Raw genomic sequence first — 13569 nt, 5'->3', positions numbered from 1 at the left:
GGGTGGGGCGCTTATTGGGCCGCAGGGCGTGGCTAACCTCGTGAGGTCACCAAGCGCTGGATAAATGGGTGCAGAGCAAGCGCAGGTGGCAGAGCCTTCGTTCCCGGAGTCGCCTCAAGAGCCCAGACATGAAGCTCTTCTTGCCCGCCCTGCTGTCCCTTGGGGCCCTTGGTGAGTGCGGGTACTTGGGGTGGGTGGGGCGCTTATTGGGCCGCAGGGCGTGGCTAACCTCGTGAGGTCACCAAGCGCTGGATAAATGGGTGCAGAGCAAGCGCAGGTGGCAGAGCCTTCGTTCCCGGAGTCGCCTCAAGAGCCCAGACATGAAGCTCTTCTTGCCCGCCCTGCTGTCCCTTGGGGCCCTTGGTGAGTGCGGGTACTTGGGGGCACGCCCCTCCGGGCGGGCGTCCGGGTCCCCTGGCCCCTCAGTGCGGGCATCCCGGTCCCGCGCACCGCCAGGTGGGCACCAGCGCCTGCAGCGGGGGAGGAGCCCGGGAGTGGGCCGGCTCCCGCCCACTCGCCTGGGGAGGGGCTGGAGCAGGGCTCCGCGAAGCAGGTTGGGTCTTTTCCCTAGAGCTGGCAGAGCTCCCCGAAGCGTCTTCGGGTCCCTGTCCCATTTTGTCCTACCCATAGTACTGTTACATGCATATACATGGGGGGGACAATGAGACTCAGAGAGGGTGAGCGACTTGCCCAAGATACACAGGAGACTGGAGATGGGATCCCAGCTCCTGCAAGGACTATGTAACTTGGGCAAGAGAGAGTCTTTCTGAACCTTAGTTTCATTTAAAAATGGTCCAATCCTCTTCCCACACAGCTGTGAGGAGGGGGCAGGGTCCACCAGCTCTGTGGTAGGCAAAGGTGTACACAAGCCTCTCACTGCAGAAGGTCAGGGGTGGTGGCACAGACCCTGCTGATGGGACCCTTCTGCCAGAGGGTGTGAGAGAAGTGATCGGTTTCTGGTTTTTAATGTGCCAGGACTAGAAGGGGACTAAACAGAAGGGACTAAACAATTGTTAGTTCTGTACCCAAGTATCTGAAATAATTTCTGGGATGCTCCCAAGACACTCACCTATGATGGACATTAGTGATGTAAATGTGAGGGCAGGGCTTCCTGCAGTGGAGGGGGAGGGTCCAGGGCAGCAGCGGTAAGGGCTCGAGGGCGTCAGCACCTAGGCAGTGTGTGTGCATGGGGCTCAGAGTGAAAGCCCAGGTGTCACCCCCTTCCCCCAGCGGCAGCCCAGTGCAGCCTCCTCCTGTCCTAGAGCATCTACTCTGGGCTGGGAGCTTCCTGGATGAAAAGGGGTGGCTAAAGGATAGCAATGAGCTTATGCCCCCAAACCTGTCCCTGTCTTTTCTGGTCCCCTTCTCCAAATTCCTTCCCATGGGTATTGGTTTTTTCTCTCTTCTCTAAGGCAGGATTGGCCTAGCCAGGACCAACTGCTCAGGACCAACTTCCCTTCTGCTCCCTGACACGTGGCCTGCTTGGGCCCACAGCACAGGGTCAGGGCCACCTGGGAGAGGCCCGAGGGGTAGGAAGCCTTGCTTTCCTAGAGGTGGTTATGGGCGGTGGTCTGGATTCTGGCTCAGAGTTGCACCACTGGGTTCCATTTTCACTTGAATCTTTGGTTGTCTTGGCCCCCACAGAGGTCTGCAGTTTAAATCCTGCAGTCCACGGGATGGTGGCCAATGTTCCAAAGTGTCACGGAATCCCTTGTCCTACCCAGCGGAAGGAGTGGCAGCTGCCCTAGGGGATTCCTGCCCTGCTTCTCATGGGTGTCCTGGCTGGCAAAGGCTGGGTGGGGTGGGAAGAGTAACTCCATCCCAGCCCCTGCCTTTGAGACAGGGGCACTACATGTCTGCACAGAAGGAATCTGAGGATTTGTACTTTCAGGAAGATTTCCTCGAGGCTCAGGTGGGCAGCATCTGAGTGACTGAGACAGATCAGGAGCAAGGCTAGGGATACAGGAGGGGCCAGGCCCAGACCTGCTTCAGGGAGCGTTTTGTCTTGAGAGGGACACACAGCTTCAGAGCTGGCTGGTGGGAGCTGTGGAGGGGGCGAGCAGAATGCTGTGTTCTGCACCCAGCCCTGGTGTTTGGGGGGGGGCTGGGGACTGTGGATCTCAGAAAACCTCTCAGTGATGCTTTAGTTTCTTGGTTCATCCCCTCCCAGGGGAGCAAACGAGCTCTTCCCCATGTTCCCATTCCTGCCCCTGCTCACGCCCTCCCCCCAGCTTGAGACATGGTCTTCATTTTGCTCTCTCCCTTCAGGTCCTATCTATTACTAAGCTAACTTTGGACACCAACTCCTTATTTGTGCCCTGTTCTCCATTCTCGATGCCTTTCTGCCTGGTTCCCAGGTTTCAGTCCACCTGTCCCTGCCCTCCCAATGAGTCACTGCTCCACTGCTTCCCAATAAGAACTTCTTGGGCCAGCATTGGAGGCTCTCCATGATCTGACCCCAAACACTTTACCAGCCCCATCTCCATGGCAGCCCGTCTCTAACCCAGTTAGCCTAAATAGGCAGGGGGTTTGGTGTCTGACTGCCTAGGTTCAAATCCTAGATCCTAACTTATTAGTTGTGAAACCTTGGGCAAGCCACATAACTAGTTGAAGCCACAGTTTCATCACCTGGAAAATGCGGATATCGGCAAAACTCACAATAAAGAGGGGCTGGGAGGGTTGAAGGAGGCAGAACACATGAAGGGCTGAGTAAAGACCTGCGTAGAATGTGCTTGCAGCCGTTGTCGTGCACGTGGCCCATTGTTCCCACCTCTTGGAATGCCCCCACCCCCCATTATTGGCTGAGGTCATGGGGACATCACTCCTGGCTTGGTATTTGTTCTCTTCTAGAGCATTCATCATACTTGGCGTCCTCTTTTTGGGTCTTTGCCTCTCCAGGTGGGAGGTGAGAGCTGGTGCTGTCTGCTCGCATGTTCCTCTGTATATCACTCAGTGCTGTGTATGCAGAGAGCATCCAGGACATGCCATTGGGTCACAAATGGCTGAATCTGATAAGGCTAATTCTCACTTCAGGACAGTTCCAGGAAGGTTTCCAAGGACAGATTACACCCCCAGAGATGTCCCTGGGATGATGGCTGGTGGAGGAAGGGTGTGGCAGCCATACCCTTGGCGGGTGTCTCAATACCCTGGTGGGTCTGACTGCGCAGGGGATGACTCATGAATAGGAGGTGGCAGAGGGCTGAATGGTCCACCCCAAAGCACATCCTAAAGGGGAGGTGGCTTTTGCAACCAAGAGTTTTTTGTTTTTTTTTTTGGTAACGGCTTTACTGAGGTATATTTTACATATCGTAAAATTCACCTATTTAAAGTGTACAATTTAACGATTTTTAGGAACTTTACCAAGTGGTGCAACCATCATGGTAAATCAGTTTTAGAACATTTCCATCACCCCATAAGAGTCCTCTCTCTGATACAGTGGTGAATGGTGGTAACTCAGGCAAACCCACCCAAACTGACAACACCTACTGTAGCTACTGACAAGGGGTGCGGTGTATTTTCCTTTGTTCCTTTGGCATCCTCTGGGAGATGCTCGTAGCCACAACCATCTAGAGAGACCCAGATTCCAGGTGGGACGTTGCCACTGCTGAGCAGCCATCACTCAGTGTCCTCAAGAGTCAGATTCCACACCAGAAACACAGGAGTAATAATCCCTTCCCTGCCTGCTTCCCAGGTTCCAGGGGGAGAAAGCAGGTGGAAGAACTCCATAAACTGATAGAAGGCAGCATCATTGTTTTTTTCAGGGGATAGGAAGTATGTCAGTCATAGGAGGGCAAAGAATCCAGAGAGACAATCCAGATTGTCTCCTCTAATTTGTTGAGAATTACAGCCCTCTGGCCAGCATGGTGTTGGCATTAGGCTAGCAAGACACCTCCCTTTGAGGAGAGTGGCCTGACTTAGCCACAGAATGGAGAGGGAAGGGGAGGACAACTCCATGAGAGGGTGAGGCAGTCTCTTCCATGGGCAGTGGTGGAGCCCTCACTCCTCGGCTTCTTTCTCCCAGGACTGTGTCTGGCTGTCCCTAAGAAAAACGTTCGATGGTGCATCATATCACAACCAGAGTGGTTAAAATGCTACCGATGGCAATGGAGGATGAATATACTGGGTACTACTCCCTCTGTCACCTGTGTGAGGAGGACCTCTCGCTTTGAATGCATCCAGGCCATTGCAGTAAGTCCATGCCATAGGTTGGGTGGGACCAGACTGAAAGGGACAGGATCCGAGCGCAGTAGAATATGTGTTCTCCCTGCTCCCTCTGTCCTTCTTCCTGGACACCTGTAAGCTGGGAGCTGTCCTCTCTCATAGGACACGGTGCTATTTTGAAAGCAGAAATTAACATTCTGAAGTGGAGAACCACGTGTAGGGAAACTGGGATGGCCACAGAAATTGTGACTAAGCCAACAATTTGAAAGCTCCAGAGTGAATATGCAACAGCTCTGACAAGTGACTGCCGTTTACACTCTATAAAGAACTCTAATTGGCAAGAAACGTAGGATCATATAAGAAAAACAACGTGAGGAGATGGAGTTCGTAATGAATAAAAATACTGATGAAAATGTTCCCCTTCATAATCAAGAGAAATACAAATCTAAGCAATTTGTTAGCACCTGCATTTCCTAAATAAGAACCCTTAATAAAATGAAACCCTGGCCCACTGGTGAGTCTATAGTGAAATTGATCCTCATAGCGAGTGGCATTCCAAGTTAGAAACGAGTCAGCTGGAAAGCAGAATGGCAATGACAGCCAAGGCCTTGAAGATAAAATGCCTATTGTCTGGGCGATCCCACCCTCAGATGCCTATCCGGAGGCAACAGGTCATCAGAAGGAAAAACAAGCTATGAGGACAAAGCTGTCCATAAAAGAACAGTTTTAACAGCAAAGAGTTAGAAGGAACCCAAGTGGTGAACATTGGAGGGAATTTTAAAAATTTAGCTTAATAAATTATGGAACAGCCACATTTATAATGAAATATCATGAAGTCAATAAAATCAATAAAGGCACTACAGAAGTAAGAAAATGTAGTCAGTTTTAGATGAATAAAACAGTCCGCAAAACATTATCTATACCAGGTTGCAAATATGAGAAATAGGTAAGCATATGAGGGGTAATATGCCAAAGGGAATGAACGTGGTCTATTATTATGATAAGTTTAAGATATATGAAGAGTTAAAATTTCTATTTAATAAACAAGAACTTTAAAGAAATATAGAGCAAAAGCAGGGGAGAAAGCATCTAGAACAACTTTTAATATAAATGATCGCGAAGGTTGCAATCCGCGGAGAGATCTAAGCCACGTGAAAAAGCGGCCACCCGCCAGCCTCAGGAGTCAAAGCAGTTCCGCTGGGGCTCATTACCCAAAAAGAGGGGCCTTGGGCTTGTGCCACCTCTCATGGCACCTGCGAGGACATGACTGAAAGCTGACCCTTTGGAAGATCCTTCCAGCCATGGAGGTTTCTGACCTTCTGAAGTTCACTTGCGTGGCTTAGGGTGGGATTTCTCCTCAGCCGGTCTGGTCTCTGCTTTCAGGCAAAAGAGGCAGATGCTGTGACCCTGGATGGTAGTTTGGTGTTTGAGGCAGGCCTGGACCCCTACAAACTGCGGCCGGTAGCGGCAGAGGTCTACGGGACGGAAAAGCGTGAGTTGCCCCTGGGGACCCAGAAGGTGGGGTGGCCTGGGCCCTGGGCTCTGTGGAGTCAGAGTGGATGAGCCACAGAGGTGGTGTCTCGGGCAGCATCACACTTACAGGGAACGGAGTCCCTGGGCTCTTTGGGCCGGTCACTGACCCACCGGGGAAACAGAGCAGGCTCTGGGCTGCGGTGACCGGGTGAAACGGCAGCACACATTCCCCTTCCCACTGGGGGCTCGGCCAGCGTGGGCTGCTTCTCTCCCTCCGGTCCAGGCTAAGAGCTCTCGATTCTTTCTGCTCTTTTGCAGAGCCCCAAACCCAGTATTATGCCGTGGCTGTAGTGAAGAAGGACAGCAACTTTCAGCTGAACCAGCTACAAGGCCGGAAGTCCTGCCACACGGGCTTTGGCAGGTCCGCCGGGTGGAACGTACCTATGGGGATACTTCGCCCGTTCTTGAACTGGACAGGGCCACCTGAGCCCCTCCAGAAAGGTAAGATGGCTGGGGGAGGGGTGTTGGGGGTGATCTCAGGCTGGGGTCTCTACTCCAGTGGCACATACACAAGCCACTTCGGGATGGCCCAGGTGGACATGTGGGATGACTCCAAGGCAGGGGTGAAGTTAACTGATGTGAAGCCTGCAGGGGCAGGGTCTACCCGCATCAGCAGCCCTGCGAGGTGGCAGCTGAGTCTGTTCTCAGCCAAAGTACATCTCTCTGAGCTGCTAGCTTTGCAAAGGCTGACAGGCAGGGGTGGAGGGAGTGCACACTGGGGGGTGCCACTGGCTGTGGCCCGGTGGGCTCACACTCTGGTTCATTTCTCTCTGTTCAACAGCTGTGGCCAAATTCTTCTCTGCCAGCTGTGTTCCCTGCGTGGATGGAAATGAGTACCCTAACCTCTGTCAGCTGTGCACAGGGACAGGGGGAAATAAATGTGCCTGCTCCTCCCAGGAACCATATTTTGGCTATTCCGGTGCCTTCAAGTGAGTGAGACTGTCCTCTTCTCCCCAGTGGCCCACATGTCCTCCGGCTAGGAAGCGCTCGTGTCTCTGGTCCCAAATAGAGCTCAGTCAGCTAGTGGGGACCGTCGAGGAGGTCCAGTCCTACTGCCGTGCAGACAGAAAAACTGAGTCCGAAGAGGGTGCCCAGTGCACCTTCCCAGTGCACTTTCCCCTCTAGTCCCCCAGGCCCGACATGTGCCCTCTTACCTCTGCACCAGCCCCATGAGCAGCCACCTGGCCAGTGGCCCCTTCTGTCCCCCCAGAGAACCCTGAATCGGGCTTTGTCCCTCTGTTGTCCTGGGTTCCTCCTGCTGACTCTGTCCCCTCCATAACCACAGAGGGACTGAAGGAGTCTTGTCATGAGAAGACCAGTCCCAGTCTCCTGGCCAGGCAGGGCAGCCTGGCCTGTCCCGGAGCCAGGAGGCGGTGGGCTCCTCCTGACTGACTGGCCCCAGCTCCTCTCTGCAAACCCCCCACCCAACTGATGCTGCCCCTGTTCCCCCATCTGCCTCTCGGACTCAGGCATTTTGCGCAGGGAGGCCTCCTTGCTTCTCCGCTGGCCAGGGCACATCTGCCACTTAGTCCTGGGAGAAAAAAGCTACATGGCCAAGGACACTACTTTTACCCTCTGGTGTAGAGGCTTCGAAACTCTTTTACATAGAAGGACAAAGTTTGGCCCTCTCAGCCCTTAAAGCAGAAAGCAGGGGTCTCCTGCCAGCACCTGAGCCCTTCTTCCTTAGAATTCACCTGGAGGTGACCCCTGAAGCCTTCCCAGTGGGGATGCCCCAAAGCCTGAGGGCCCTGCCCTCCACAGATCAGGAGCCCACAGAAGACAAGCTGCAGGACCCTGTTCCACAGGGAGGCACGAGGAAGAAGTCGGGGAGGGCCGCTCTGTGCTGACCCTTCAGGTGCTTTCTCATCCCACAGGTGTCTGCAGGACGGGGCTGGAGATGTGGCTTTCGTGAAAGGCAGTACAGTGTTTGGTAAGAGAGGAAGAGCCACGGGTACTGCCTCCTTTCCTTTTCTTTCCTTATTTTATTTCATTTCATTTTATTGTAATTCCAAGTAGTGAGCTAATTTGACTGCTCACTTCCTGGCCCACGATCATCAAGGTTCCCTACAGAGCATAGCTCTTATTTTATGTTATTTCATATTTTAAACGATCAGTTTTCTTCAAATCTCCTATGCCCGCTGTCTTTCTCTTCCCCCTCAAAGACGCCCATGCCAACGTATTTGACACGTGTCCTCTGAGATAGATAGGTGGTCTTGCAAAATGTGTAGTGCTGGTTTGTGTTTCTGGATTCTAAGCTCACAGAAGCTTTACTGATCATTATCGATCATGATGTGATCTAGGTTTTCCACTCAGCATTTTGTTTTGGAGATTTATCCGTGTTGTTGTACTTGTCTAGTTCAGTGGTTCTAATAGATGAGAAATGCTGCATTGGGTCTTCGTTGCTGCGTGCGGGCGTTCTCTAGTTGCAGCAAGCGGGAGCTACTCTTCGTTGCGGTGCCTGGGCTTCTCATTGTGGTGGCTTCTCTTGTTGTGGAGCACGGGCTCTACGCGCGTGGGCTTCAGTAGTTGCAGTGTGTGGGCTGAGTAGTTGTGGCTCGCAGACTCAGTAGTTGTTGCAACTAAGCGCACGGGCTTAGTTGCTCTGCAGCATATGGGATCTTCCCGGACCAGGGATCACACCCGTGTCCCCTGCACTGGCAAGCGGGTTCTTACCCACTGTGCCACCAGGGAAGTCCACACACATCACATTATCTATGGTTGTAAAGCAATAGATATGTCATTGTTGGTTTATTTTGCATTTCTCTGACGTCTAGTGAGTTTGATCATCTCAATATATTTGCTAGTAGTTTGGGCTTCCCTTTCTTCTTTTATGATCTTTGACTGTTTTCCTCTTGATTTTCATGTCTGTTTCTTCATGATTTTGATTCAAGGCTAGGCATTCCTTCTCTCTAGATATCCAGCCATTGTTGGTTCTAGACTTTAGGAACGTCTTTTCTCAGTCAAAAAATCAGTCAGTAGCACCTTTGTTGAACAGAAGCCCTTGATATTGATAAGGTCAAATTGGTCACTTTTGCCCTGCTGGTTTGTGTTTTGGGGACTTTTAAAGATGCCCTCTTCCCTCTAGATCATAAATATTTTCTACAATAAGATTTATAGACTCCCCTCCCTAACACACACACTTGTTTGTTCATACGTACTCTACCTAGGAAATCAGGTATGGATTTAGCTTCAGCATTTCCCCCCTTTAGAGTGAGATCATTTTCCTTACAGTAACGACTGTAAAAAATTCCACCCTTTTCCTACTGATATGTGGAGCCTCCTATACATCAAGCTTGTTTATAATCATGGATCAGTTTCTGAGCTATTTTGTTTCATTGGTCTATTTGTATTTTTCTGCATTTATTACTCTGGCTTGTAATGGTTCTTAATAGCTTGTGGGGGTCTGGGGAGAGAGAGAGTGCACGCAAGCACCTTCCTCCAACACTTTGCTATTTATTTTCTAACTAAAATTTTAGAATTATTTTGTTGAATTTCTGAAAACATCATACTTTAAGTAGAATTGTATTGAATTTAAATTGATTCATGAAAAATTGACATATTTATGTCAAACTGTCCAATCCCTGACCATGATAAATCTCTCCCTTCTTTTTTTTTTTTTTTTTAAATAAATTTATTTATTTTTGGCTGCATTGGCTCTTTGTGCTACGCACAGGTTCCTCCTTGCGGTGGCTTCGCTTGTTGCGGAGCACGGGCTCTAGGCGCGTGGGCTTCAGTAGTTGTGGCTCGCTGGCTTCAGTAGTTGTGGTTTATGGGCTCTAGAGCACAGGCTCAGTAGTTATGGCATATGGGCTTAGTTGCTCTGCGGCATATGGGCTCTTCCCGGACCAGGGATCGAACCCGTGTCCCCTGCATTGGCAGGCGGATTCCCAACCACTGCGCCACCAGGGAAGCCCAATCTCTCCCTTTTGATCACACCTCTTTTTATGTCCCTTAATAGAACTTACAGAACTTAACATTTTTCTCTTGGTCTCCTGCATTGTTTGTTTTTGTTTTATTTTGGCTGCGCAGCATGGCTTGCAGGATCTCAGTTCTCCAACCAGGGATTGAACCCAGGCCACGGCAGTGAAAGCACCAAGTCCTAACCCCTAGGCCCCCAGGGAACTCCTTCCTGCATTGTTTAATGAGGCTAATTACCAGCTATTCAATGGTTTTAGTTGCTATTATAGTATCATATTCTGTATTAGTTTCTGTTTTATTATTGCTAATGAGAGTAACACTTGATTTTTGTAGTGTTGCCTTGTTGGGCTCTCTTGTTAGTTTTATTAGTTTTTTCTTGGTTTCATTGGCTTTTCTATGTAGGTGAGTACCTCATCTTTAAAAAATTAGAGTTTGTCTTTTTCCCAGTGCTTACATCTCTTATTTCTTTAGTAAATTGTGAAATCCAGGTCATCTGATACTGTGTTGGCAACGTGACAGCTTTGCCTTGTTCCTGATTTTGAAGTGACTGTTTAAATTTTCTTCTTTTAGAATGATTTTGCTGTAGATATTTTGATAAGTGGCATTTATCAAGTTTAATACCTTTGCCAAGTTCTCTATGTTACTTGTTTTCTAAAACTAAAAAAAAAAAAAAGCACATATAGATGTTGAACATATAAATGCTTTTTCTGCACCTATTAGGATTAAGATGATCTCATGGTTTTCCTTTAACCCATTCTTGTCATGAATTACTTTAGCTTCTTTGACATTCAGCCATTCTTTTGTGAATGGAATAAACTGATAAACCTTAATCCCGATCTATTAGTTTTAAAATACTCTGTTATATTGAGTTCGCTAATTATTTTAGATTTTTGTGTTTATATGCATAAGTAAAATAGGTCTGTAATTATTCCCTCCTGTACTTCTTTCTCTGATTTTGAGATCAAGATTACACTAAGCTCATAAAACAACTTGGGTCAGTTTCCGTCACTTTATGTATTCTGAAGCAGTTTACATGTGATATAGATGAACAGTTCCAAATTGGGATGAACTCACTCATAAAAATAATCTTTTCTTTTGATACACCCAAGTGTTGAGAAGTGGCTCAACCGTATTTCTTGCTTTAAAATTTTTCTTGTTTTTATTCTTGCAGGAGATGTGGGTAACCCTGGGCTTGTCTCCATCATGTGACCCTTTTCTAGGTGGAGTTGCCGTGGAAACAGATGGGTCTGGTTCAGCCTCCTTGGCTTGCCAGGCAGGAGTTGCAGCAACCCCAGGGCCTGTATGATGCAATCAGAGGAACGTGGGCTTTGCCCCTAAGGCTTTCTGGGCACTGTCTTTACCTTTCTGGACATTCTGGAGCAATCCACTGCCTTTCTGACCCCCAGTTTTGTCAACTGTGTAAGATGTCTCCTCCAGCTCAATTTCTATGGGGGAAGGGGGACTACAGCTCACGGCTACCATCTGGGGTTGCCTCATCTGGGCTCCCCTCCACCTCCCTCTTTCCCTAGAGAACCTGCCAGCGAAGGCTGACAGGGACCAGTATGAGCTGCTCTGCCCAAACAACACTCGGAAGCCAGTGGATGCATTCAAGGAGTGCCACCTAGCCCAGATCCCTTCTCATGCTGTTGTGGCCCGAAGTGTGGATGGCAAGGAGGACTTGATCTGGAAGCTTCTCCTCAAGGCACAGGTATCCCCACCCAGAGTACCCCTAACCTGCTTGGATTTGGTGGTGGTGGGGGTTCCTTCCTTCTTTCCCTAACTACCCGCCACTATAGAAGTCCTCTGTAGCCTCACTGCACAGATGCAGTGGCTTGCCTGTCTCTAGGCCATATTCCACACAGCAGGAACAATGAAGCCCCTTCTAGCATTACGGACTGGTGGTGTCTCATGGGCTGGAGTAGAAGCAGGGGGAGGACAATGCAATATTCTCAGGACTCTAAGGTGCTTGGAACCCAGCAGCTTTTTAAAGATGAAGTCATAACTGAGCTATGTCACAGGGATGGCTTGAGTCCCTCTATGGGAGGAAGTCAACCAAGGTTCCTCCTCTCAGAGTCATCCCTAAGTTCCAGATGTTCTTTTTCAACATTGTGTTTTTGTTTCCTATTTACCACTGACATCATAATTCTCTTTTCCCTTAATTAGGAGAAGTGTGGAAAAAGCACTCTACAGGGGTTCCAGCTCTTTGGCTCTCCTCGTGGGCAGAAGGACCTGCTATTCAAAGACTCTGCCCTTGGGTTTTTGAGGATCCCCTCAAAGATAGATTCTGGGCTGTACCTGGGCTTCCGCTACCTCACCGCATTGCAGGGCCTGAGAGAAAGTGAGTGAGGGCCAGGCAGGCCCCAAGGGCAGGCTGGTGTGGGTGGTAAGCCATGGGTGAGGCCTTCGGGGAGCACCTCACCCCCACCCCATGGGAAGCTTGGCCCTGCTCTGTAGTGGTCACTTGGCCATCTCCAAGCCACTGGAAGTCTTCACCATGGTAGGTTTGATGTGAGTGTGAGCATCTTCTGTGCACCAAGTCAAGGTGAAAAGTGTCTCCAAAGGAACGTGTCACCTCCTGATAATACTGCCACAGGTCCCTGTGTGCGTCAGGCTCCCCAGCCCTGACGAAAGAGTCAGTTTGCCTCCCAGGAAGTGAGAAGTATGAACATGAACCAAGAGAGCCAGGGCCCCTCATGGGATAAATCCAGAGGCCTGGTGGGACATGGCCCAGTGCCTGGGCCCTGAACTTGGCTGGGATACCACATTGGGCCAGCTCAGCCATGGCTCCTTCTCCACTGGAGGCTTCAGATGGGGTCTGAGTGAACTGGGAAGCTGCGCTGTTGTCAGTGGTGGTGACTGCCTGCCTTAGGGGAAGTCAGGACAGGGCTCAAGTTCCCCTAGGCCATCTCTTGGGGCTGCCACTGTTTCTGTGTCCTGGAGCTTTCATCCAGTAGGACAGAGATATTAGGCAATATCTCGGTATCTCTTTCATTACACTAAAGCTTGAAGGGTGGATTCGAGGCCGGGGAAGCCTCCAAAGGAACAGAAATGAGACACAAGGAGGGCTACGCCTGAAGAAGGGTTTGGGGAGCTGAGAGTGGAGGGGGGAGAGGAGCACGTGGAAGGAAAGAGGCGCAGGTGTCTGATTCCACTCTTCCCTGGAGGAAGTAGCTGCCGCCCAGCGAGCGTCGGGGTAGGAAGGGGGCTCAGAGTGGAGCCGGCACTCCAGGGAGGTCGGCGGGCCTGGGTGTCCCTCGCTGGGCTCAGGGCACCTGCCGACCGCCATGTCCCCGGGCAGCTTTAGCGGAGGTGGAGGCGCGGCGCGCGCGGGTCGTGTGGTGCGCGGTGGGACCCGAAGAGGAGTGCAAGTGCCGTAAGTGGAGCCTCCTGAGCAACCAGAGCGTGGCCTGCGCCACGGCCTCCACCACCGAGGACTGCATCGCCCTGGTGCTGGTAGGTGGCCGGCGGCGGGCCTGCGGGCGGTGCGGGCGGGGCAGCGCTCCTAGGAGACCGAAGTCACGGGCATCTGGTCTGAAGTGAGGCGGACCTTAGAAGCGCTACGGCCCCGGGGGCGGGGTCTGCTCGCTCCTACGCAGTGTGGGAACAGACACAGCTTTCCGTCTGCAATCTGTTTACTGTGGGCTTTCCAATCTGATTTTAAGAACGAGTTGCGATGAATGCAGGTAATTTGGAAAATATAGAAAGATGTGATGTAAAAACAAACAAAACACTGGGACCCCATGCAGAGATACCACAGTTAGAGTTTTGCTAACTTCCCACTCCAGGATTTCTCGGTTCATCTCAGTTTAGGCTCGGAACAGTACTGGGTCGTTCCAGTTACGTAGTTTGAGTCCTTTTCACTTAACAGTGTATCATGGCCATTTTCCCACGTGACATATTCTTTGGAAACACTTTCAAAAGTGACTTCAGGGTATCTTTTATATGGTGTGGCACAGT

General features: G+C 50.6%; 1 protein-coding gene across 2 annotated transcripts in view; it reads left to right on the top strand.

Moving 5' to 3' along the window:
* Nucleotides 1–119: 119 nt before the first annotated feature.
* Nucleotides 120–13569, top strand: part of LTF (lactotransferrin) — a 28701-nt gene continuing 15251 nt past the window's right edge. Inside the window, exons 1-9 of one of the 2 annotated variants that reach the window (XM_024751404.1) lie at nt 120–171; nt 4022–4188; nt 5545–5653; nt 5953–6135; nt 6476–6623; nt 7569–7624; nt 11142–11320; nt 11776–11950; nt 12911–13065. In XM_024751404.1, coding sequence (XP_024607172.1) covers nt 129–171; nt 4022–4188; nt 5545–5653; nt 5953–6135; nt 6476–6623; nt 7569–7624; nt 11142–11320; nt 11776–11950; nt 12911–13065 — 1215 coding nt within the window. In that variant the 5' untranslated portion in view covers nt 120–128. Of the gene's footprint in view, nt 172–247; nt 364–4021; nt 4189–5544; nt 5654–5952; nt 6136–6475; nt 6624–7568; nt 7625–11141; nt 11321–11775; nt 11951–12910; nt 13066–13569 lie in introns of those variants that run through there. The other variant, XM_024751403.1, reaches the window with a different exon arrangement.

The sequence above is a fragment of the Neophocaena asiaeorientalis genome, unplaced genomic scaffold, assembly GCF_003031525.2.
Source record: "Neophocaena asiaeorientalis asiaeorientalis breed wild unplaced genomic scaffold, Neophocaena_asiaeorientalis_V1.1 scaffold221, whole genome shotgun sequence".
Classification (NCBI taxonomy): domain Eukaryota; kingdom Metazoa; phylum Chordata; class Mammalia; order Artiodactyla; family Phocoenidae; genus Neophocaena; species Neophocaena asiaeorientalis.
Note: the sequence above shows the minus strand (reverse complement) of the source record. Positions and strands in the feature narration are given on the sequence as shown.